The sequence below is a fragment of the Haliaeetus albicilla genome, chromosome 18 (genome assembly GCF_947461875.1).
Source record: "Haliaeetus albicilla chromosome 18, bHalAlb1.1, whole genome shotgun sequence".
NCBI lineage: Eukaryota > Metazoa > Chordata > Aves > Accipitriformes > Accipitridae > Haliaeetus > Haliaeetus albicilla.
In genome coordinates, this window is record NC_091500.1 from 16627955 (window position 1) to 16654722 (window position 26768).

Genomic DNA, 26768 nt, shown 5'->3' on the forward strand with positions numbered 1-26768 from the left:
CACATCTGAGCTTACCAATGGTTGTTTGGTTTTGGTTTACTGCCAAAGGAAAGGGTCCCACGGAAACAAAATGCTACACAGCTTCCCCGCACCAAAAGTGAATGAAGTCAGTTGAAATCAAGCAGGGAATGAGAACGGGACTAAGCATTTCTTATGTGGAATAACAGCAAGGCTGGCATTGGGATTATTTTCTTCTGCAAAGAAGAAAAGAGAAACTAGAAAATGATCACTGGGGTTTTGTTTTATAGATTCCCTGTCAATGGAAAAATAAAGGGGTAAGAGCAGATGCTTTTACTATAGAAAAGACTCATCATTAGAAATGAACATATAAAATTTAATAGCTTGGTTTAAAATACATTTTCAATTAAAAAACAGCAGGCAAACAAAAAAAAAATTGTTTTCATAAAACATACATGACATTGCTGCTACTGTTAAAAGACCCGTGTCCCAGTGTATCTTATAGTGGAAAACAATCATCAGATTTAGTTCACATACTTCATTAAGCAGTAAAAAGAAATAACATTCATGTCAATCTTACCTCTATGGAGACTCTAAATCTACTTCCCTGACCCTAGACTGAGTTTCTGTAATAAAACTTCAATTTTCAATAAAAATGTGTAAATATATATACGTATTCTATATATCAGGTTTTAAAAAAATTCCCTTGCTATAGTAACATTATTCCCGTGACTGATGAAGGGAAGCCCAAGCAGCTGGTTGGTGTTGGCTGGGTATGAGTCCCGTGGCTGCTCTGCAGGCAGTGGATTCCTGTACAGGGTGGTATGTGTCAGCCAAGTCTCTTCAGTGCCGTACTGCACTCTGGCTTCAAGCCCACGGGCTCCATCCACACGCCCACAGTCACGGATGCATCCATGCGGAGTTTGCTCGACCCTGGCCACAGAGCAAAGAGGGGAGCACGCGGCACCCAGAGCATTGGCAATACTCCGTGGGGCCCGTCAATGGAGCAGGAGGAGGGAGGGGGTAATGGAGCAGTCTATGAACCAGCTCAAGATTGGTCCAAACACAAATCCCAAATACTGCATTTCATATAAATCATTAAAAAAATATGGTGGGGAGGGACTTCAAGTGGTCACCTAGTCTCAGCACCAAGGGAAAATCAACGATAGCTGTGAGAGTCCAGAGATACCTTTGCCCAGCCCAGCTCTGAAAACCTCTGATGCCAAACTCCAACACCTCCCTGGGCAACTTGCTCTTCTCACTAGAAAAAGCCACCTCGACACCTAACCTGAATTTCTGCAATTTACGCCCACTACTTCTCATTGTGCTTGCGATGGACCGGGAGAATGCTCCCACGTGTTGGGAGGCTGCTCCCCTCAACCTTCCCTTCTGAAGATGACCCCTCACCAGGCAACTCATCCAGCCCTTCCTCCTCAGAAGCCACAAGCTCTGGCTGAAGGACTGGGCAGGCGGTCTGGTCTCTCGGGGACATCTGATAGGACTGGGCTCTGCTGGAAGGGCACAGAGCTCCAGCAGAGGCCTCGGCAATGCCAAGTAGAGCAAAAGGCAGGTCTCCTATTTCTTGCAGGCCATGCTCCTGTTTATCAACTCAACGTGGCATTTGCCTCCCTCTTCCAAACAGCAGCATGACACAGCTGAACAACGTTCGGTTACAATTTGTTAACCCTTCAGTAGAATCGTTAATCATTAAGTAGAATCATATCCTACTTTTCCAGGCTATTTCTCCAGCCTATCCAGATTGACCTTCACATCCTAGGTGAGGCATGTGCAGCTCTTTCCAGCTTTGTGCTGTCTGAAAATGTTATAAACCTCTCTTTCATTATCCAGATCCCTAGCAAAAGCACTAAGTGACACTGGACCTGGTACTCACACTCATCTGCTCACCCTGTAACACAGGTTCTTGCCCTACAGCCAAGTGCTGCTATTTAAGTGTTCCCCTCTCACTTGCTACTAACCAGAGGGTGCCCTTCCTTCATAAGCACATACACTTGATGAGTAAATACTGTACAATCTACTGCAGAGCAGCATTTTCTGGAGGTGTCTCGCACTCCCAGCTGGGGCTAGGCTCAGGATGCCTGCTACCAGCTGCCCATTTGATCTCTCCACCTCAGCAGCAGGTCAATGCCCAATGATGTACATAACACCAGGAAAGCTTAACCTGCTTGCAGCCCCTAGTCCCCACTAACACTTGGCCTGCTGCGCCGGGTTGCCACCTTCCTCTCTCAAAAGCCTTACTTGTGCACTTCCAAGTCGTTGACATCCTAGGTAGGACCTTGCAAGCTGGCTCCGACCCATGGGTTCATCCAGCCTGAACTGCTGTTAAGGCTCAGCTGGATGCTGCCCGCAAGTACACTATTACAGGAAAAAAATCCACCCTCCAGGAGACCTTCTTCCTGAGCCCCAGAAGTGAGATTTCAAGGAAACTGCATCTGCTCAGCAACTCTTGGGACCCAGCTCTCAGACTCAACCCAAATCTCCTCCCAGGGCAGCCGTACGCAGCCGTTTCAGGGGTCAAACTGGCAGTTCATAGGAGAAGCCAGGACTGCTGTCGCCTGGCTGTGCAGGAGGGTTTAGGAGTGAGCTGGTACCTTTTTTCCTTCCATGCAGGAAGATCCACGTTGAACAAGCAGGTCTCTTGTGCCTTCTATGAAAGTACAAACGTGTGCTCACCTTTGGTGCGTGTTAAGGGTTTGTCTGTTTTTAAATAGCTACATTAAATATCTGTTTTCTCTGTATATGGCATCCTTTTAGATGGGCTTCATTGCATATATTCACGGTATATACAGAACACCGTATTTTATATATATTATATATCACTTGTATGTACACATTTACAAACCTTCAAAAAAATATTGCACTTATATACAATGTAGCTTCATCTGATGAGAGTTCACACAGTTACTAAGGCGACTTCTTCATAAGCAAGGCAGTTTTACGTTCCCCCCCCCAAATGACACCAGTGATTTCAACAAGTCTGCCCTGGTTCAAGAGTAAACATTATAAAGACTTTTCTCCAACCTGCACGCAATTCCTACTACTATCAATTAGTAGTTTTGCAGCTCTACCTAGCAGAAAACAGCCCAATAAAATGGTATTAGCTGATAACGGGCTCAAACATGGATACTGAATAGATAAATAAGATATCATCACTCTAAAAGGCCACCTTCCAGGAGTTTTCCCCTCCCTTTTTTACTAGTGTTTTATACACGCTCTCTAATCGCAGATCTTTGTTCACTCATTTCAAGTGCAAATAAGGTCATGAGCATTGCAATGTTCTTTGGAAAGAACAGTAACACAAATGTATTAAGCAAAACCACTGCTCTGTTCCCCAGAACAAGTCAACACCTGGCTTTCTTCTGGAGAAGGCGATTAGTGTTTTGCCCAACATCCTAAATTATGAGAAAAATGTTCACTTGAGACCTTTAAAATCCACAGAGGATCCATGATCTTAGATCTCAGTGAGAGTGAGCTTGTAAGATCCTCCAACTTCTTCAATCTGCAACTGGAAGGTATCTTCATTAGAATAGTGTTTCACAATGTTATCATCCATGTTGACCAGAATTCTGGAAAAATAAAGTCAGTCAGGGAAATATTACAGTACTAAATGCTAAAGACAGCAAAGGCGCCCTCAAGTCTCAGAAAGTCTGGGCTGCCCAGAGGTAATGCAAGATGCCTGCTTACCTATCATCTCTGACCCATTGCTTCCTATAGCAGATTTAGCTGTTCCTACCCAAACCTGCCATCAAGGCTTGCAAGCTGTGCTTCTAGGACCTGAACGAAAGGGTTAAGTCTTGGCTCCTGGACCAGGGAGGGAGGGAGATCTCAGAACTGGCAGAAATCCTTCTGAAGCTCCAGACGCTGGGGCAACCCTGGGGTTCTGAACTGGTTTGTCTGACAGCCAGTGGTTTAGCTATCATCAATTCAAGCCTCTTCCAGTTGTTCTGGTGGATTAAATTCTGCTATGAAAGCACAAGCCTTGAAACTACATTCCAAAAGTGATGAAAGGATGTATTTTTCCAGCCAGAGGGGCTTTGGGGAAGGGGCTAAGACACCGAAGTGACTTTAGAGAAAAAACCCAAGAAAATTACTGAGAGATTAAAAGGAAAACCAAAAGCAGACATGTTCAGGGACTCGACCATTTATGTTACAAAATAAGAGGACTGTGGAGCGTGGCCTCTGTGGGGAACGGGTACTTCACAAGTAAAGCTCTCTTCAGTTTAGCACATAAAAGGACAAGCAGGTGTAGTAATTGTACCCAAATGTGGACATAGCGAGTACCACTGGAACAATTTAACATGGGTTAAAGGAGGTTCTTTGTCACTGGGAGTCTTTAAACAAACTGAACCCTTCTCCTCTGACACGATCAACTCTGGCTCAAATAGCAATTAACTCAGAGAGGTCCTGTGACTTGTATTTAACCAGGAAGTCAGACTACATATTTCTATAGGACCCTTCCAGTCTTCCGCTCTATGAATGACATTGGAATAGGATTAGTACATTGTGTGCACACACAAACACAAGCATCTGTGAATGGCATTTGCGTATGTGCAGTGCATGGAGGCATTATAAAGCAGATTTCCCTGCAGGCTTGAAAAAAGGAGTTCATATTCTCAGACAGTCACTGCACAGGTACATACTCACCCTTTTTTACATTTTTTGAAGATTTTTCCTATTTTGTCAAAAGGAACATCATACTTGTCAGATATCTAGAACAAAAGAAAGCAAGCATTGGCAAAGCAAGGAGACTGCTGGCATTGTCTTCCACTTACTGTTTTACAGAAAGGAACAAAAAAAGGTCTGCAGATGAAAACAACTGCTCTGCCCTATAAAGGCAATACTAAATCCTGAATATAGCATAAGCCTACAGATGAGAAACCCTCCTCTGCAGTTTGCCAATTTCTGTGCAAAAAAATTGAATCATGCTCTAAACCTGGCCACTGACTTCTCATACAGCAACCCCCTACCCCCACACCAAAAAGCCCATGCATCAAAAAACCACACCACACTTTGGCTCTCATCCTTTCTTGGCTCTCTGTTCCCTTAGCATATCAAAACCCATTTTTAAATTCAGTGTCAAAGGGATCAGGTGAAAACTAGTCATCGCAGTGGCTGGTGCAGGAAGAAAATAGCAACAGAGCAAAGACCTCTGCTGCTAAGGACACGAGCTGATCAGAAACATCCCCCTTGCCTAGCAGGGTGACCTCAGTGTGAAACCACAGCCACTAGCCCTAGTACTTCACCATACAAGCCTTCAGAATGTCACCAGTTCAGTAACCTAAGCCTGGTTTACTTTGGCAAATTGCTCTATCACACTGACAGCAAGTACCAAACCAATATGCCATTTTCAGGGTGCAAAGGCACAGGGAGCTTCCTCCAAGCTACGGTTGTGAGCTCTTGGTTCCTTGCTTTAAGAAGCCAAAAGTGAAACAACAAAGGTGCAGCTTCACTTCAAGACCATGGGATAAGGGAGGACTTCATAGCCTTCAATTGCCCTCCCCATTAGCCCCCACCTCCAGCCTGCCTGCGCTGGCAAAGCTCCACAGCCAGGAGTGAGCTTCAGGTTACAGAACCATCTCTGGGTCCCAAAGCTAACAGCAAGACCTGGCTGTACAGCCCCAAAGCCTCCGTCCTCTGGGCATTGACAAGGCATTAGTCACAGAAGGAGACAGCCAGAAACATCAGTTCTGAGCTTGTGCCAAACATTACACCATTCCTTGGAGTTAAACTCTGTATTTCCTTTGCAGCAGTGCAGCAGCAGGGGCAGTGGAAGGCTATTTTGGAAGTCAAGTACCAGAGAGCAATTTCATGCACGTGTGCACAGATATATAAAATTCTTCAAGCACGCTCAGAAGCCGGGACTTAGAGCTCATCATAAGCAGGTTATAAAGGGGGAGGGGAGGCCCCAAACAAGGCTTTGAAAGGCTGAAATAAACCCAAGCTACTGAACACATGCTGGAAATCACTCCATCTTCTAATTAAAATACCCTTTCTGACATGAGACATCCACAGTGGGAGTCTGTTGACCATTTTTTGACAAAAAAAAAAAAGAAAAAAGAAAAGTAGGAATGTAGTAGGAAAGGACCTACACAGCTGCTTCTGCAGCTTGGCCAAAGCAGAGCCCGCACAAGAAGTGAGCCTAGAAGGCTCTCTCTCCAGAAGCATCTGTCATTTTGGTACTATGTTGGATATCCAGTCATCAAGCTTGACACACCTGGATTTTCACAAAGGCTGAGAAACACTTTCTTACACCCAAACCCCAGACATGTGAGGCATTTCTTATCCACAAGAACAGGAATATGGGGACACAACCTGTGACTGAGACTCTAGCTCCTCTGACTGTCCAGTGTATACGGACTGGATAGCCAGGGACTACACTCGCTTTTTTCTCAAACTGGAGGAAAGGACTATAAAAGAGCCTTATTACTTACTGCTTCCATTAGGCCTTTCAGAGACGGTGTCTTTAACATCAGTGCATCAAAGACTTCCTCTGACTCTTTTCTGACATACAGCAACACTGAAAAGCAAATCAGAGAGAGGAATTTACTGCGTAATTGCTCCTCAAAAATTATCTGTGTATGACAGTGGCTAAGTACAGAGTAATACACATTGAGGATCTCATGGGGAGATATACATACATTCAATATACATTGAAGACTGCATCACAAACATGCATAGCTAGGTTAGCTCAAAACATACTTTTTGCACACAGAAATAGTGTATGCTCAAATATCTTTATTGTCAAAATACTTTTAAATTTTTCACTATTTGCTATTTTCTCTATTATTTGAAAAGAAAAAAGGTTATATTTGAAACACAGAAAGGTGGAATGCAAAACACACAGCTTTAAGACTCTTGGGTATCTGTATCTCACAGGTCATCTGCCATAAGACGTTGCACAATAAAATGATTTGACAGATGCTACCACAGCAGGTGAAGCCATCCTAGACACCTCCTCGTTTTTAAATAATTTATTTGTACAGTCCTCTGCTCCTTCTATGCTGTCTCATCTCTCTTCCTACCCCTTGCCATGTTTCAGTAATACTCATACCACCCTAGCTGACACACAATGCAGACTTAGTCTCCTTCTAGGAGGGGAACAAAAGAATAAGAAACCCAATTAGGTGAGCATCCCTAGCCTTCTCAAGCTAGCAGAGAGTCACTGTATGTAACGTCAGCCTCATTAAAAACTGCATTAAGGCTGAGGAATAAGCCATGAGAGCAAGAAAGCTTGGACTTCAACAGCTTTACTGTCTTTAATCCATCTTCTAATGACTAGGTATTGCAGCCTGGATTGTTTACAAGGGTTCATCAGCCACAGCTTTGACACACCTGCAACACAGAACAATTACTGACACATCTAATTGAACAAGGCGAACTCAGGACAGCACAGCACCTTGATGATTTCCTCTGCTAAAGGCAGGTTTAAAAAAAGGACTGCAGATTTAAAAATGAAGACAGCAGGCACGCTCTCACTTACAGCACAGGTTGGATGACATACCAGCCAAAGGAGAGAGAACCCCATGGGTCTTGTTTTATGGCATATAGCAACAAGAAAAACCAAGCCTAATTTCCTTTTATAAAATCCATCCTTCCTTACTAGTTTATCCAGACTACAGAAGCACGGCTACATTAAGGTCAGATTTGCTAGACTTAACCTTTGCCTCATCACAAGTTTAATCCTCCTTTTTTAATCCTTTAAGCTTTGTCGTGGTCCTTCCACACATGACTCTCATCAGGCAGGTAGTCCTCTACACCATCTCCAAAGGGACCTCTCATCTCCTTCCACAACAACATCCAATCCCACATCAAATTGCAAAGGTCGACAACAGGTTAAAAATAAGCAGAATATTCTCTCAGTTTGGCTCTCAGCAGTGAACAGCCCATTTTCTGGCACCATAAAAGATGCAACAGTTTTATACCCAGAACCAGTTCTTGGCATTCATTGTTTAAAGTCCTAGAGAAGATGTCCAAAGTATTTTGTAGTGGATTATGTGATGAATTCTCTCCACCAATCCACCAAGGAGACTGGTAAACTGCTCACCTCCTCTGAGTCTCTTTCCTTACAGGTTCAGAGCCAATTAGTGTCCGAGTTGGCAGAAAACCCCAGAAATCCTGACACTCTAAAAGATTTGCAGAGCTGAACTACATCCTGATATACAAACTCTTTCTATTACTACTCAAAGCCAGAAAAATGAGGCTAAAGTATACTCCAAAATAAATTAAAACAATTCTTTAACCTCAGATGCATCTCTCTATTATGACGGACAAATACTCCAATAATTTAGTCTCTGAAAGAAGAAAAGAATACCTCTTTTTGGCTCTTCTATTCTGGCCATCTTATTTGGAGTAGCAATAAAGTCCTCTTCACCAATATAGGCTCCTCTCTTCAGGTTGGAGCTGTCATTGACAAGGCAAAAAGTTAGCAACAGTACAATTACAGGGACTTACCCCTCTGTCTGAAGGCAAGACTTCAGTAGGCTGAAGTAGCACAGCTCTTACCTTTCACCCTCCAGTTCTTCTGAAGCAACAGGAAGGACCTTTTAAAACAAAGGGGAGATTTTCTTGACATACACGCCGAAAAACACACGCTCAATTAGCTAGCTAGTGAGAACCTTATGTGGCACTCAGTCCTCGGAAAACTCTACAGAGGGCTCTGAGCGCTACAAAACAAAGTTGCATAAGGACAGACCCATTAGCTGATATGGTCTTGCTAAGCAACGCTCTCCCCATCCCTCCCAGTGCTATCTGTTAATAGCAACTTAGCAATAGCTTTGTTTGCATTAAAGAGTCACTGGCATGGAACAACAATCCTGCTGCATCCGGCATGAGCAGAGGTCGAACAGCATCAAGTTAAAGCAGAGGGAACCCCTGAGCTCATGGCCAGAGCTGCAAGGGACAGGCAGATAGCTCACCCCTCCAACTCACTCATAAGCACATCAGCACAAGACAGGGGAAAGTAAGGCTGTCAAGTGGGGAGCCAGCCACGGCTATGTTATTAGAAGCAAGATGCTTTGGTCCAAGCAATAAACATTGGCCTTCATTTTAATATACAAATAATATTTGCGCTTAGGGTTGTGAAAATTTTATCCAGAACTGGAATTAATTTCCTCTTATTATCTTTTAACCCTGTATCAAACGACACTTTGGCTCAATCTTCCAAAAGCCAGTAAGCATCACCTTTACCTCTTTTCATAAAGAGAAATCAAAGGATCTCAAATGAGAGAGACAGGAACACACAAGAGCTAACCAGCTTTCTATCTGGACTGGCGTAGAGTCTTCTCACAGAGCTCAGCACTAGAGCCTTCATAGGAAAACATGCGGAAAAGTCAGCGTTACAGATACAAGTTTATTCTTCATCCCTGTTAAGAGTGTAGGCAATGCTCTTAAAAAGTAAGGTTTAGATTCTGTTAGAGCATGGCAGAATTCCCAGCACAGGAAAGTTCCAAGATTTTGAAACTTGGTTGCACTCTAATTTTTTCCCTTCCTGTCAGCTGGGACTTTCCAGGAACGCTGAGGCAGGGCACTCTGGCAGCGGATCACAGAGCTGACACACTTGCCAGTGCCATAGAACGGCTCTTCACCCTGCAGCAGCAGGCTGGAGGAGCCTGAGGTCCACAGCAGCACAGCAGGAAACCAATGGATTTTACAAGAGAAAAACAGCCTGCAGTTCATTCAATGAACTCTTGGCTGGAGGCACTTCCAAAACATCATTTCAGGTTCACGCAAACGGGAGTTCATAGGCAAATAATTTATTCATAGAACATCCCCAGTTAGCTCCAGCTGACACGACTAGGAGCAATGTTTTCTTGCTCATGTGAGACTCAGCCTGTATTTGTTTACAGCCTCAGTGCAGATAGTCTGGCATTTCATGTGTATATACATACACACAGCATCCTAGGCTTTTTGCAAATACACCCCATAGCCCTCCTCATCCCCACACCCACGAGCTTTACTTACGTGAGCACCACGCTGAAGATTTGCAAAGTGAACATCAGGAATGAAAAGGACTGGCTGAGTGTCTAGATCCATGAAGGGCTTGAAGATGGTGATGTCCGTACGTTTGTGTGAGGGAAGCATTGGCACTTTGACATCAGAAACTGCAGAGACCAAAGATTGGAATAGAGGATAGTGAAGACACGGATGAGGCTGTGGCTTTCCTACATCACTGAAGAGGCACATATGCTGCTGAACAAGGGTACTCTGTAGTCAGGGCCAAACAGAGAAGCTCCTGTGGTAGAAGAGTTTGAGGCTGGGTCGTCTACCTCTCAGATGAGGGCCTGGACCCTGAGGAACACCTCATTTCACAGAGGAGTAGGAGTTTGCTCCATCTCTCCAAGTGAGCTGCTTGACTTTGTTCATATAATAAACTGGGCTGGAGAATGGCCAGGCCACTCACCCCAGCAGAGAAACACAGGTCTTCCACATATCAAGCAAACCATCCAAACAGAGGGCAAATGCTAGTCTGAGTCCCCTCTTCTCCCTATCCATTCCCTGAAAAGGTTGCTGATTTCCCATATCAGAAAGGCAGAAAGAAGACAGAGACAACCTGCCACCAACACAGTTCCAGTTGGGAACCTCCCCAACAGAAAACACCACAGGAGCACTATCACACTACAGAGGTGGTAAAAATACTGTTTCTTGCAAGATGCTCCATTTAGAGATACATTTCTATTGCCACACTTTTGAATTTTATATTTTTGTTCATCTCATTGTTCATCCTGGTCACCTCAAGCTGCCAGACCCCAGTTCATCCCCCACTGAGATCAGCACCATCTCCCACAGAGCACTTGGGTTCTCATGACACACCAGCTGATGTGACACAAGCGACCAAGTGGACAGACTTCACCCACAAAGACCCGTTTGGGAGAGAGTGAGGCAAGAGGTGCCTTAAACTGCACTTCAGACACGTTCATGTCAAACTGACTCCAGCGGAAGACTTCCACTCATTTTACCAAGTGGAAACATTTTGATTTTGGGTCAAACCAGCTGCAAGCAGAACACTTCTCATTTTCCCCAGGGGAAAATACACTTTTTTTCCCCCTTGCAAAACTGATTTTTTTAAAGATTGCTCAATCCCTGCAAAAAATAACTTTGTCCAGAAGTCACAAACTATTTCTGCTGTTGATGAGTCCACGTGCATGTGTCATTTGTAATTCTGGAGGTGGGTATAACAGCTTATGGCTTAGAGCAATCAAAAACTTCCCACACAAGAACTAAACAGCAATCGATTGTACTTTCCAGGAAAATAAAGGTCACATCAGGCTAAGACCAAGCCTAGGAAATTCACACTGGAAAGCAGCTTTTGTAAAATCATAAGATCCTGGCAATCTGTACTGAAACTGCACTTTCCAGCCATTACACAAAGGGCTGCAAGCAGTAATCTTTTGGGAGCCATTGGGGCTACGACATTTGTGAAATGCTAACAGTGTGCTAAACCTGCCTTTCACCATGTACTTTGGGAAAAACACCAAAAACCCAGCCCTTTCTGCAACTGCCCTTGAGCAAATGGGTTCCCTCACAGCATAATCTTCTTCTGAAGCTGCTCCAGCAGCCTGTACCTGCTGCATCAGGAAAATCCTGCCCAGCAAGCCGTGAGGTGCATGCTTGTGGAACCAGTTGGACTGTTAATAGCCCAGCTCCCACAAGCACACCGAGCAGAGCCAGGAAGAGCACACATCGACCCCGTGCAAAGGAAGAACAGGGAGATACATGTTCCTCTAAGCAGCTCTGTTTGTGAATAACTAGTCATCCAAACACAGGATCTGTTGCAGTCATCTGCAGCAGTTAAAGGAAAGATGCTCAGCCAGAAGAAGCTCCACAGCTTTTACATACCACGAGTGCCGAGGCCTTCGTATGCTTCACAACTTCTACTGAAATTATTTGCTAAGGACCACTTTGCTCTAGAAGAGTGAACGTAAGGCTGGGAGGCTGGAGGCTCAGTCCCAAGGCTGCCACCACCTTGCTGCACAGTTATAAATGCATTTTTAATGTAAGTTAAAGCCTACATTTAGGATCAAGGGGGAAACACTTCAAACAGGTCCAGTACTTGCTGCTACACAGAGCTGCAGGGGCTCCAGCAGTGCCCCAAAATCACATACTCACACTGTCATTTCAACTGCTAAAGACCATACCCAATTGAAAACATAGCAGGACCCTGTTTTGGACAGTAAGAACTAGGTAGATGTGAAGTCCTAAGCGGCTCAGCACATTGCAAAACACAATTAATGGCTTCATAAGCAACTGCTTAAAACAAATACTATTCCATAAGGGATAAAAATTGACTTAGGAAAGTTCTACTGCAGAAGTTATTTGTAACCAAAATGAGATCTAATATTTAAAATACCGATGGAATATTCTACTTACAGGCATTCAACTGAGAGCTGGGGTCAGTGCACTTGCCTTTTCTTTTGCTTTGCTTTCGTTCTTCATCCCTGATCTTCCTCTCTGCTCCCTGCCAGACAAGAGATTAAGGGGAAGGGGGAGAAAGAGAGAGAGAAGGTATTTTTAGTTTTGGGGGTTGTTTTTCAGCTGCAGAGGCAGGAACACCGATTCTTCCAGAGCTGTTTGTGGAGGTCAGCTCCACAGTACCCGACCTGCAGATTTGCCAGAGTGCGCCAACTTTGAGATCTGCCCAGTGTTCGCTTTCAAGTCCTGTCATCGAATGAAATCCAACAACCACATCCAAGATGCAAACACTTGCTTTTCTTTCAAGTCAGATGGGGATATGATGACAAAAGATACCCACAGCTATAACAACTGTATGAAGTGTGAGATAAAATATATCTGAAGTGTTTAAAGCAGTAAAAACTTGCAAGTTCCCTCCGTTTAAGAGTTCACTAGATCATCATTAAATCCTTATCTATAAAAATCAAGCCACACTTGGATCACCAAGTGCAAGATACTTTGCAGCATGTTGCACATGGAGCTGGCAGCAGTTATACCAGCCTTCAATGATCTCAAGCTGAAGACATGCATAATTGTAAAGTAGGCGTTACTTCTCTTTTTATCATGGCCAGGCTATGGGGGAATCCACAGATACCTAACCAGGTTCTTGCCACAGTTCCTGGCCCTCCAAACCAAGCAGCATTGGGGAGAGAACTATATTTTCTGCAAGGTGCAGGCAGCTATGATGGAGAGAAAGAAGGAAGAAGGTTTGTACTGGAATCATGTTCATTCCTCCAGCTCTGCCTAGACCTCCCACGTGACTGTGGGTTAAGGCAGGAATGTCACATTGCCAGTTGCATAATGTGGTAAGCCCACAGCAGATCCCCAACACTCAATCCCGGTGCTACCACCAGATCACTGCCCCAACTGGTATACACAAGTTCTACCCGTCTCCCAACACCTTCATGCAAAGCAGGGTAAGAGGTAACAGTTATCTGGCCACAGGAAGCCATTATTTCTCACTCCCACCCCTGCAAAGCTGCCAAAACACACCCACATCCTTGCACAGTGCTAGAGGAAGACAGGATTAGTTATGGCAAACGATTTCAAAAAGCATGTGGCGATGGGGTGGGAAATGGTGCCTAACCCACAGCATAGAAAAAGCGGAACGGCACTCCCAACCTCACAGTAAATCAATACCCTATAGGCGACAGGATGCCTATGCCTGCTAGGTAGCAGTGGGCATATCTGCACTAGCAATAAAAAGGAAAGCTAGCCTAGCTATTTGATGTGCGTTAACATATATCACCTTTTCTCCCACCTAACAGCAGTGACACAAGCAGCTTCAGGCAGCTGCTGTCAAAAAGAGAAGAAATTACTAATAAAGACACAGCCATTGCCAGCTTTGGTTGACCCTGTAAAGCTGATACAGCCCACTACAGTGAAAACATCCCACCTAAACCTCAGCACAGCTAGACCTGCATTCCTCTGTGACTTCTCTTACCAGAATAGTCACAACATTTCAGCTTGACAGCAGAAAGATCAGATTTGGCTCCAGCCCTGTCTTCTACCTTTCACATGGAAATAATAAAGTTCTGCTACTCAAACACTGTGCTACAGAGAACAGTACCTGCTTCTTCATGGAGAAAGTGCCAATCCATTCAAGAGCACACATTTTGAGAAAACCTCTGCTCTCCCATACCTACAGAGTTCTGCTTGAAAGTCAACTTGTTCCAGGCTACAGGGGCCCAGGTAAAAACATCTCAAATCCCACCAAAAAAAAAAAAAAAAAAAAAGCAAGCCATGTCTTGATAACAGGCTTTTCTGCCTTGCCAGTGGAGCTCAGCGACAGCCAGGACCAGATACTTTTGAAGAAAAAACACTGGGAATCCTGTATTCTGCAATTATGAAATAAATAAGTTTGTACCAAAGAGGTTTTCCAAACTTCATCCCTGAGAACGGCCTACAGTCTGAAAAGCAGGATTTCACACTCTTGTCTCTGTGTTAAAGGCTGCAGGGTTGGGGTTTTTTTGTTGTTCTTTCCCTCAAAGTCTCCAGTTGTGTAACGGATTCTTGGGCTGAGAAAGGGAAGCAGCATTTTGGGAAGAGCTGTCATCCCTCCCTCCCACAGAGAGGTGTGATGTATTTGATAAGCAACAGAGATGCAGGGAGAGGATGCAACATCGAGTCATGACACACTGGGATCTGGACACTTCATGATGCCACGGGACTCCCTGCTTCCGTGTGCAGGCTGCATCAGTTGGATGTGCTCCAAAGACGGAGGGCTGCTCCTCGTCCCCTCTGTGCACACCCTCTCATGCTGGATGCAGCTCTGGCACACAGCCCACAAGCGATTCAAGGTCTTCCTCTACCCTGTGGCCCCAGCAGCTGAGCTGCCAGGGGATACTGGTGGACAAAAAATTGGACACGAGCTAGCAGTGTGCCCTTGCAGCCCAGAAAGCCAATCGCATTCTGGGCTGCATCAAAAGAAGCATGGCCAGCAGGTCAAGGGAGGTGATTCTCCCCCTCTACTCCAGTCTCACGAGACCCCACCTGGAGTACTGCATTCAGCTCTGGGGCCTCCAACATAAGAAGAACATGGACCTGTTGGAGCAGGTCCAGAGGAGGGCACAAAAATGATCAGAGGATGGAACACCTCTCCTATGAGGACACACTGAGAATTGGGGTTGTTCAGCCTGGAGAAGAGAAGCCTCTGGGGAGACCATATTGCATCCTTTCAGTACTTAAAGGGGACTTACAAGAAAGATTGAGAGGGACTTTTTACCAGCACCTGTAGTGACAGGACAAGGGGCAACTATTTTAAACTGAAACAAGGTAGGTTTAGGCTGGACATAAGGCAGAAAATTTTTTATGAGGAGGGTGGCAAGACATGGGAACAGGTTGCCCAGAGAAGTTGTGGATGCCCCATCCCTGGAAGTGTTCAAGGCCAGGTTAGATGGGGCTTTGAGCAACCTGGTCCAGCGGAAGGTGTCCCTGCCCATGGCAGAGGGGGTTGGAACTAGATGATCTTTAAAGGTCCCTTCCCACCCAAACCATCCTTTGATCATGCAACAGAAGTAACAGTCTCGGTGTTGCTGCCCATCCACATCAATGCTGCCTCCAGCCACCTTGCACCACCTCTCTCCTTCCAGCAGCATCTAGCCCACTTGCTCCTACCACCCCATAAAAACCTTCCCACAGCAGTGCCCATCACTACAAGAATAACAGCAGGTCCCAGAGGACAACACTAGCTATAGCCTGTGAAGTCTTGTAGTTAGTCTTCCCCATGTGGATGCTTAGCTGAGGCACCATTTACAGAAGAGAAGGTCTTCTTCCTCTGGGACAGGTCACCCTCATCCCCACACAACCCAAATATTGCTGGGCCAAGCCTGAATGAAGCTTGTGCTGTAACATGCCACAGGATTACACCATTAAGCCCATTCTGCTTTACCAAGGTCTTGAAACCGCATAGTATTAGATGAAATCCAAACATCCTGTGCACCTGTGAACTCCCTTTTCCACAGAGAGAGCACGAAGGGGAAGACAGAAACACATGAAGAAACTTGGTCTCAGAGGCAGCAGCCAAAAACTAGAAACAAGTATCAGCAGCTTTCCCTTCCACCCCAAGCATGGGAACCCTCCTCTTTCACTCCTTTCCCGCGCAAAGGCCACCACACATTAACTAAACTATTTGACCTTCCGTAGGATATCTATCGATTTGTACCCACAAAAGAGACAGCAGAGGACTGCCATGCCAGTGTCTGGGTTCAAAGTCAGTTCAGGTGTGCAATGCAAGCACAGCCTTAACAGACAAAGGAATGGAGGGGACCTATGCAGAGTTGTCCCTGTTAGGTGGCCACAGCATCAGACCTCCACAGTATAGACTTGGCCCTCCACAGAGAAAACATGGATAACAGCACTTCTACAGGTAAGAGGGGCCACATGAGGACAAACACATTAAGTACTGCAATATGTATGGATACTATAGTAACAATGGTCCTGTAAACATTAAAGACCAGCTGACTGATTACCTAAGATTCAAAGCAGGGCAGAAAATGGGTGCTCCTTCTGAAATGCCAATGCTCTTACAGAAGCCTGGAGAAGGTGGCCAGCGTTGGGGTCTACGAGTGAGTAACCTGCAGCTGTAAGGACACAAGTCTGCTCACAGGAGCACTTGCCCAGTGCCTCAAACAAGTGTTTGAAGACACAGTCTGATTCAATGTGGTGACAAACAGTATTCAGCTTGTCAGCCTCTGTCCCCAGCTCTCATTGCCGGACCCAGCCCAGATCTGAAAGGCAGCAAACTTCAACACCATTTCTATAAATGTAAATTGCAGAATCATCAGGCACCAACCTCACATTGGCTGCATGTTCACAGAACGAACAACAGTCAGATTACAGAAAAGTACTCTTTTCTCCGTCCCTCCCTCCCCTTTTAATTTAGCTCCAATTTGCAAAGTATCTGGAGGAACAAAGCAGGAAGAAAGGTCAAAATCCCAAAGGAAAATAAAAGATACACTGGCATTACTGCACCAATAGATTTGCTGAAATTTATGGTATAGACTCAAATGGTTTCCTTCAAGCTATGTACTGACTACATGACTGCCCTTTTATTGACCAATTGGTCTTATTAGCAGCGGCAAAAGCCCGTCAGTAATTTTAGCACGGGGGGGGCTGGGGGGGAAAAGGGAAAAGAAGGGAAAAGGGAAAAGAAGGGAAAAGGGAAAAGAAGGGAAAAGGGAAAAGAAGGGAAAAGGGAAAAGAAGGGAAAAGGGAAAAGAAGGGAAAAGGGAAAAGAAGGGAAAAGGGAAAAGAAGGGAAAAGGGAAAAGAAGGGAAAAGGGAAAAGAAGGGAAAAGGGAAAAGAAGGGAAAAGGGAAAAGAAGGGAAAAGGGAAAAGAAGGGAAAAGGGAAAAGAAGGGAAAAGGGAAAAGAAGGGAAAAGGGAAAAGAAGGGAAAAGGGAAAAGAAGGGAAAAGGGAAAAGAAGGGAAAAGGGAAAAGAAGGGAAAAGGGAAAAGAAGGGAAAAGGGAAAAGAAGGGAAAAGGGAAAAGAAGGGAAAAGGGAAAAGAAGGGAAAAGGGAAAAGGGAAAAGGGAAAAGACCTGAAGAAAGCCCATGAGACCCAAGCCTCTTAGGCTTACTGGCAAGCCTTTACGATAGCTCTGGAGTGCATTTGTTAATTCCCTGGTAAATTCTTTGCAGCAATCATCACAACAGGAGCCATCTCAGGAAGCACTTGAAGGAGGATGACTAAGTAGCTTTACACTGGCAGGCAGCTACAGGCAGCTTCTCCCAACCATGCAGGAAAGCAGAGGGGCCTATTTAAAAGCATATAGATGGACAATAAAATGTAGCAGGATGGGTCAATGGAATGCTACAGCAGAGGCAGACTGTAAAGGGCTCCATATATTTTGGGAGGTCAGTGGAGGCAGAGCAATGGCACAGATTAATCTCTGCAGCAGTGTCCTGGGGGATGACAACAAGGCAAGACCGCACAGTATCTAACTGGTACAAAGCTAGCAGGTGAGGGTCACGAGCCTGTCTCAGACCTGCAGCTGCACAGAGAGGTTTCTGAGATATCACTTGCAAAGCATCCATGCTGCAAAGAGTCCAGCTGCAAAGAATGAGAGGCCCTAATCAAATAGGATGCTAGCAAAATAGGAAGTTGGTGTGGTTCACAGCAATCAAAAGAAGGACTGGAGAAGTCCAGGCAGCATTTATCCCAGCCTAGAAAGATCTCGGTCACCCTGGAAATAGCAACATTGCACATGACTTACTCGGGTCCTTCAAAAGACTGTTCAGGCAGGAACAAGTTACAAAGATTGGGAAATGTCTTTTCTTTGCAAACTCAGTTAAGCTTTTACAACTGCTTTCAGCTCAGCTCCTGCTATGTTTTCTTCACAGCTTCTGGTGAACAGTGGCTTTGGGAAAGGTGTTAATTCTCTGTGCACTAAATGCATTAGGCAGAGCAGTCAAATTACAGCACCCACCCAGCTTGTAAATGGGCTTCATTATACTGCTGTATCTCAACATTTTCTGTTCAGGAGATGTGCAAGTGATTGGGTTGTTTGGTTTTTTGGTTTGTTTTTTTTTTTTTTATAACAAATGCAGTAAGAACACACGAAGAAATTTAAAAGGACCAGCACAACATAGCTTGGGCAAAAAGACAAGCCTCCACTTGCTCCAATCAATTGCAATGATTTCTCCTACTAAAGGCACTCTGTAGGACCTTCCAGTGTCTGGAGTACTGACAGTCAGACTTCTGCCACTGACTGACCTTTCCCCAAAGTCAATGCTCAGGAACACTTCCCAGTGCTCCAGCATTTTGAGAGCAGCAAATTTATCTGAGGTCATCATAACATCTATGAGCCAAGTAGAAGGGGTTGAAATTTTTTCCTTGCAAAGGCTGAACACGGACTGGGGTTTTCAGCAAGCCAAAATAGCAAAAGGCAGAACTGTGGGTGGGGGCGGGAAAGCTGCTAAGCTGTGGAACAGCCTCTCCCAAAGGGTCACTGGCACATTGACCCAACCTTACCTTGTCACAGAAGACTTTAATTTGGCAATAGGCTCTGTGGACAGGTTTGTTACTCCTGTTATTGTAGCTGTAGGTGTCAATCTGAAGATTCAGGGGCAGGCCTTTAACTCCCTTCTGAGAGGAGAAATCCGTGCTGAGGCAATTCACAGAAATGAAAACCTGCAGAAGAGGAAAGCAGCATCCATCAGTAGTGACACACAGACTCCTGGCTGGCCGCTGAGCAAGGGACTGCTCGGTAAGTGCTGAGATCTAAATGCTGGTCCTTGCCACTACAAGCAGGACCGTCTTTCTTCTGAGAGATCAGGTAAAATCCCCAAGAAACAGTACAACATTCTTAATTCCCTACATAAGCCATTAAAGGGGACAAAGCCACTTTGTCCAGAATGAATTTCAACAAACTCTGCAAACTTTATGAAGGCTCCACCCACCTTTCCCAGATATTTCCACCCAAGACACCTCAAATGTTGCCGTCAAACTTTTAGCAACACAAATCCTCCCACACCCAGTCCTCACTGCCCAGTGTTTTACCATCTTGGTAAGAACATAACCATGCTTCAAAAAATTTATATTACTTTGGGCAAGTTAAAACAAAGCTTTCTGTGAGTTTTACATAAGCTGCTGTGAGCACAGCTTATGCTTGAAACTACTTGGGGTTTTTTTGTTGTTGTTTTTTTGTAAATGATATTAAAAGCTTTTTAAAAATATTACTCAACATGTTATCTTTAAACACAGGAATAATGCCATTATTTCAGTGAAAGAGTTTCTGGGCTTTACACTTAAAAAGACAAACACTGTTTTGAATATTCCCCAGTAAGACTTACAACACCCTGTTAGTGTTCAGATCAAAAGGGAAAGAGTAATATTTTCATTATTCTAATAAAATAATTGCATTATGGGAAAAATGAATTAAGAGTGTTTTTGAACATATCTAACTTCATTTTCATAATTGCCTAAAAAAAACCCAAACCAAGGAAAAAAACCCCACAACCAGAGAAAAGGTCCAATGCTGCTTAACAAAAGGAAGAAATATCCTTGTGTGGATATGAACAAACAGACCAGGGTACTCTGTATCCAGAACATGGGCTTGCTGTGTGCTAGGCTCATCGCCAGGCAAAATCCTCATTATTGGCATGTCTCAGAAGAAGCTGCAATGATTAATTACCAGGAATTTACAACCTACCAAGACCTGCAATGGCTCCACTCCTCTCCTCTCTGCCTCAAGAATAAAGGCTGGGAACCCACTGCTTTAAAAAATAATCAAAGCCTTACGAGCCAGAAGCACCTTGCCAGAGATTTTGCAGGAGCACTATCCCACTACCTGATCACTTACTTATTGCACTACTACCATGAAGCACCTATTTGACAGTCTCTGCAGTGAGTTAGTGCCACCTCCCGGAGCTGCCCCGGTGTTGCAAAGTCTCAAGGTAGGTTTTGAAAAGCTTAAGGGTTTGCGTTAGATTTGTGGTTTTGCAAAGTGCTTATCGTGGGCTTCTTTGTACAGGTTCTGCAAGGTACTTTTCTAGTTTTAACAAAAGAGGGGAAATGGAAATGTAATAACTATCACCAGATTAAGGATATAAGCCTCCCCCCCTCCCCCCCATATATAACACAGTAGTATAAAAAGCCAGGGCAGGGGGAAATAGGATAGATAAGGGTCTTCTCTTGTAATAACTCGTCTGAATATTCAAGATTCACATGCAACTTCTTGCAGCTCCTGCGAGCACCAGCTGCCCCAGAGTGGAGAGACAGCTGCCAGCACACCAGCTCAGCGAACAGTCCCTACCCCTTCCCCTGCGCACACACACCATCCCACAGAGCTGGCAACGCCACTGCCGAGTCCCGCTTGTGCAAAGAGACATTGAGATGCATGAAACATCTCCCTCGAACCAGCATGGCAAGCTGGCAGAGCCCCAGCCCCTCCCAAGCTGCGCTGCTTGTTCTGCAGCAGCCCAAGCCAGGGACAGCGGCACCGAAGGTGAGCCAGCACTCAGTGCATGCTCGCCTTCCAGCCTGTGTCTCAGCATCCCAAACCCTGTGTTGTTCCAAGACAACTTTTTTTTAAACGTTAAATACATTCCAAATTGCAGCCAGGAAAATAACTTTAAAATAACCTCTTCTCAGCCTTCCTCAGACTAACCCAAATGATGGCTTTGTCAGCTTTTATCCACCCCCTTCCCTTTTTGCTACCTTCGGCTTTACAAGGGCATTTTGCTTGCAGCACTGGCACACCCTGGGGGAAAGCTTCAAGGAGTTTGAAGAGCTGCTTTCACCCACTTCAGAGCTAGGTAATCAGATCTATGCACAGCCTGAATAATCGTGTTCCCTGAGCAGGGGTTTTGTTTTTTAAAAAAGAGCCTCAGCTCCGGTGTTTGCATATTTTTACATTTTAAATTTTAATTTTATATTTATTTACCCATACAGAACATTCACACACAACTCTCACGTCTGTATGAAGAAATGACTGCATTCTTCAAGAAAACATACCCAAGCAGCCATGCCAGCAGGTCCACCTGCCTCAAAATTTCTATGAAATCCCTTGTTTGAGTTTGACTCCGCTGGTGTCCAGCAGTGTGAATGTGCAGCATTGGCCACCAGTTCTCTACCAAGTGGTGTCACTTTTATGCTGGATAATTCAGGTCTATGTTTTCAGTTTTCATGGCTTACCAGCTACGCAAAGCCCATGCAGCATGCTGGGCTGAAAGTAGAAGCATTGGTCTCGGCACAAGAGGTGCACGCTACAGCAGCAGAGCTGCATGGGTATCCCATGAGAATTTGGAATTGCCTGTCAGATAACAAAGATGATCCTCCTGCTTTAAAGTCTCCTCATTTGATTAGCTTTGGCTTTAAGCAGCTGACTTCATTTTCATGCCGTTTAAGTCTTCAGGACTCTGGGCAGGAGATGACAACTAAAACCTCATCACCTCTGTGAAGCAACAGAAAGCCAGCCTGTCTTCTGTTTGTACAAAGCCATTTGAGTTCAAAAGGATCATCTACTTCTCCCTACCCATCCTGTGACTCCTATTTTTGAGCAACTTCAGGTTGCCTCAAGTTCCACAAAAAACAGAGTTTAGCGAACAGCTCTTCCAGTTTGGGATAAAACAATTTCAAGCCAGGTGCTTTTTGTTCAGGAAGATTTGACTTGTGTTCGAAAAGAAACATAAGGCCAAGTGACTGCGCCAGCTACATCCCCACCCCAAAATTGCCAGAAGAAAGAAAAACATAACCGCAGAAGTTGCTCTGCGTCTTCAGCCTGCTAAGCAAGATTCCTTTTCATGTGTCCAACCTATTTTTCTAACGGCAGTTCCGCATTCTCAGCTATATTAAGATTTGTTGTTACTTTTAAAAAAAAAAAACATTTTCATCTCTCCTCCCAAGATTCAACACAAAGACAGCACTTAAAAATAGAGCACTGTCAAGCCCGAGCACTTACAAACATGAGTCAAGCCCTCAAAAGTTACGCAGATTTTCTTTAAAACTGAGATTTCTAAAAGGATTAGAAACCTGTTCTTGAGTTATTTCACTTGCTTGGCAGTTAAGCCTTTAGTCTATATTTGAATTGTATTTCCAGGCTTTTCTCTCCAGCCAAAGCCAGGCTTTATTTTCCTTTTCATTGATTTTTTTTCATGCCTTTTTTTATTATTATTAATGAAAGCAGAGATTGTCCTTGAGACAAACAGCTCTGCAATGGCAGGGTTTCAGATAAAACACCGAACAGCATGAAACCTGTGAGGTGGTATGAGCTGCTAACCCCCCACATCTGACATTCACCCCAACATGCTATAGAACCTCCTCCACCCAACACCAACGTGGGGTTTTCTGCAGCTTTTGGGGCAGATGAGCAGCAGCTCAGCCGCACACAATGGAAGACTGAAGGCAGAAGGATTAAAGCACCTCTTCCAGGATCATGGTGGAAGTCAATGTGGGAGGAAGCCAGACCTCATGACTTGCCGATCTGCTTTAACCACCTGACCACTTGCATCCCTCCTTGCCTAACTTGGGAGAAACACACTATGCCTGCGTTCCAATCTACAAGAAACAATCTTCCCTTTTAATAATGCAGGAAAAAAAAATTAGTCCAGCAGCTTTGCTGTGTGCCCTCAAGGAAGGGCAGCAGAGACAGCCAAGTTCTTTCCACACAGCACCTTTTTCTAACAAGATCTGCCTTTCAAACAAACCAGGAAAAATAGGCATAATTAAAGGGCAATCAAAGTGCTGCAGGAACCTCGCTGTCAGCGAGATGAAAGATGCCTATTTTAAATGAAGGCTTGCATACCCAGATCTCTTCTCCTCAGTTTATCTTGGACGCTGTGCTCTTTTGTCACACAAAAAGCACCAGCAATTTTGATTAGTCCAAAGGCTACATATGCAGCAGCTTTGGATGAAATGAGGCTTTACAAGGTGACTTCTGACTCACTGCAAAGCAAAGTTGAAAAGGAATGATACGTAGGTACACATCAACAATGTCTGGGGTGGCCATAGGTAATAGCAAGCAACTCGGATGGGTATTAGCACACTGTAAGCCCTGGCCAGTCCCCAGCAAACACAAGCATGGTTAAGACTGTAATGGCCATGTAACAGATCTCCCCATCGTGCAAAGTCTTGTATGTCCTTCTGGACAAGACCCTACACAGACAGACTTGGGACTATTCCAGTCTGATCACCTTGCTCCACATGGCTTTCATTTCAATAGAAGACAACTAAACTGAATTCACCTCCTCATATTTATGCTCCATTATATTTTTGTACCCAGAGGACAAAGACATTACTCAGTAATCCAAGTTCATTGGGTATTTCCTTCTCTATTGAGATAAAAACTTTAGCTTTTTTCTAGCACTAGTAGGCAAAAGCCTCTCATTTTAATGTTATATTCAACTTAAAATTGTCAGGATGCTTTTGATTTTGGATTACTGTGTTTGTACAGAATACAGATTTTGGAGCCTACAACACAGGTTAAACTCAATGAGCTTCTTTCTAGGGAATGCAGCCAGATACAGTTTTTCTTGACCTTGGCTAAATAAGTTCAATGTTCTGCCCAAGACACAGTAGGCAAAGGGATTCCAGTGTGTCCTAGGACCACCTCCCCAACACAAAGGCACAGCGTCTCACGCGCGGACCGATCACCACACATCCTACTTGCAGATCAGCCTAAGGCCATGCGCAGCCCTTGCACAACGGGATCCACTGGACCTATGCTGTGTCTCACTTTGCCTTCCTTCAGAGCAGCAAGGCCATTCCTGTGGTCTCTGGCTGGGGAGGGCAGCAGTCACCGCACAGTTGACTTGATCTACCTGTTATTTTCACTTTTTGCCGGACAAAGGGTCACAGAAACCCTCAACTGAAAACTCACATGAAGAGAAGCCTTTGAGGCTACAACAGCAGATCAAAAACCAGAGGAACAAATAAGGTAAAGGATCCATCAGACCTAAGTAAAAGAACTTTGGTATGGACCAGAGGACATGAACCAACCCCCTCCTCCTCCGCCTGCACAGACTCCCTTGGAGAACCAAGATGTGTACCCTTCAACACCAGGGAGTGGGAAGCTACACAGCTATGGCCAAACGTCAGGATACAGCCGCACCCCACCCTGGCTGCCAGCAGGAATTCTGGGAATCTCAATGCAAAGCCCAGCAGCCATCAGGTTGCTTGGTCTCCCACGAATGCACGCACGTGCAGTTCTGGGGTATGCAGCCATGTGGTCACAGCACTCCTTGCTGGCTAGCTGAAGGAGCAGCCCTAAGCCTGAATTCCACAAACAAGTCATTTATCAGCCCTCCACTAAAGAAAAATTACCCAGAAGCTCAAAGGTTGTTATTTAAATGCTGATGGCTGAATGCATGTGGTTTCTCTAAAGGCTTGGACAAATATAAACGTAAAAGGGAAAAATAAAGGGTCTTTTCTAAAGACTTGGCCACATGGATGTGTACGAGATAGGCCTTAACGTGCTTCATCCATGCTGTGAGCTGGCTGGATGCAAACGACCTCCAGCCCAAAAGCCTTATTAATTACATCAGCACAGCTCCAAGCTCTTCCAAGAGGCAGGGCTGTCAGCCTGGGCACCGCGCTGTGCTAACATAGCTACACGGCTTCCAGGATTCATGCTGGGTCATGGCCAGGCAGCTTGCAGTGCAGGCAGGGCAAGCACAGGTCTGCCCGCACACATCCGCAAAGGCATGTCCTAAGAAAGCAGCACTGGGAAGACCGTTCTGTCTTAAGAAGAAGAAGAAGAAAAAAAAATGCTTTGTAGAGATCACCTGAGAGGTGGCTAATCTTACTGCTCTCACATTCATTTCTTCACCTCCCACATGCGCCACAGGTTTTGCATCAGCAGGAGGCGAGCCAGGAAAGAGAGATAAAAAAATTGGGCAATTCACACACCTGTGGGCTCCCCAGCCACCTCCTGCCTTTGGGATCGGATGCTCCAAATAAGGCTTGTCTGGCAGATGTGCGATAGGGCCGCATCCATTCCAGCTCCGCTCAGCCAGACCCAGCACCATCCTGCTCACAGCCCGGAGAAGTTAGTTTGCATTCAGACCTACCAGGCCCAATGTGGGTGACTGACACAAAACACATTGCAGGTCCCACACCATACCAAGGAATGCCAAGTGGGAAACATGACCCAGCCCCAGATAAAAGAACATCCTCCTAGCAAGTTCACTCCATCAACAAAACAAAAATGAATGGTAATGAAAGGAAAATACGTATTCCTGCTCACAAAGAGCAATGCTGATTGTTATTCCAACCTGTTCTGAGGCAAGGAAATACAGGAATGTCTCTGCTCGCAATACGTGGGAAACCCAGGGATAGAGGTTCCCAGTCTTACCAGTGCTTCTTCCCACCCCACACTCTGATAAGATAAAGGCATGGGGCCAGGTGTCAGCTTTTGCTGTGTTGGTTGCAAAGAATGTAAAAGCAGCAGTTTGGCAAAAAAAATTGGCAATTTACGTTAAAAAAAACAACCAAACAAGAAAACCACCACACTACCAAAAAAGCCCCCAAACAAACAAAAAAAACAACTCACCCACCAAATAACCTCAACAAAAAACCCAAAAACAAAAAAGAAAAAAAAAACCAACAAAAAAGAAACCCCAACACAAAACTGAAAGAATTATGTCTACAGAGGCACAAAAATGGCTGAAAAGGAAGTTTTGCCATCAGATATGAAAGGAATGGAGAAAAGGAAAAAAGTCATCACCTAGTTTTCTCTACAGAAGAGCTAACTTCAGGAAGATGTGTTAGGAAACACATTGTGAGCACTGTAGTCGGTTGGAAGAGCAGACAGATGGTGGAGATTGGGACACCAAGTTCTGAAGAAAAACTGTGAGTTGAAAACCTGCTTCTAATTTGCAACGCTTAAAATCAAGGGCAACACATGCTTGTTTTTAAGAAAACCCAGAACAGAGTAGGGAGAGGTCTGCATTAAGAGGCAGGTAAGCAATACTTGCTATGACTTTCCTATGTCACTGCTCCAAAGGCTGTATGTACTTGTGCCTCAAAGTACTTGTGGTCTGCAGCCTTGGCTTCAAACCAATCTCTTTCCTTTAAGTATGTTTGACTCATCACATTTCATAGTTTCATTTCCAACTAGCCAAACCTGTACCTCTTCAATGCTGCTGAAGGTGGAAACACCTTCTTTAATGAGGCATATGACTGCTGTTTCATTACAATGGCATCCATATAAATGCGTGCAATATTCATCAATCAAAAAAGTTGAAATTCTTCCTACAGTGAACACCAAGGGAGGCTTATGCTAGAATAAACTCTTAAATCAGTGGTGTACACCCCAGCCTTACTTCAAGTTGTAGCAAGAGATCCACCCTCTCCAAAAATTGAGCTCATCTGAACAAAAAACCCTGCCCAAGAACTGCAGTCA

The 26768-nt window shown here is 44.8% G+C and overlaps 1 protein-coding gene across 2 annotated transcripts in view; it reads right to left on the minus strand.

Annotated features, from left to right (window-relative positions):
• Positions 1–313: 313 nt before the first annotated feature.
• Positions 314–26768, minus strand: part of GRHL1 (grainyhead like transcription factor 1) — a 44346-nt gene continuing 17891 nt past the window's right edge. For both annotated transcript variants that reach the window (XM_069805818.1, XM_069805817.1), the window contains exons 9-16: positions 18899–19057; positions 12343–12430; positions 9937–10076; positions 8479–8516; positions 8288–8376; positions 6408–6493; positions 4621–4685; positions 314–3542 (exon numbers count right to left, since the gene is read on the minus strand). In XM_069805818.1, the coding sequence (XP_069661919.1) occupies positions 3428–3542; positions 4621–4685; positions 6408–6493; positions 8288–8376; positions 8479–8516; positions 9937–10076; positions 12343–12430; positions 18899–19057 (780 nt within the window). In that variant the 3' untranslated portion in view covers positions 314–3427. The remainder of the gene's footprint in view (positions 3543–4620; positions 4686–6407; positions 6494–8287; positions 8377–8478; positions 8517–9936; positions 10077–12342; positions 12431–18898; positions 19058–26768) is intronic.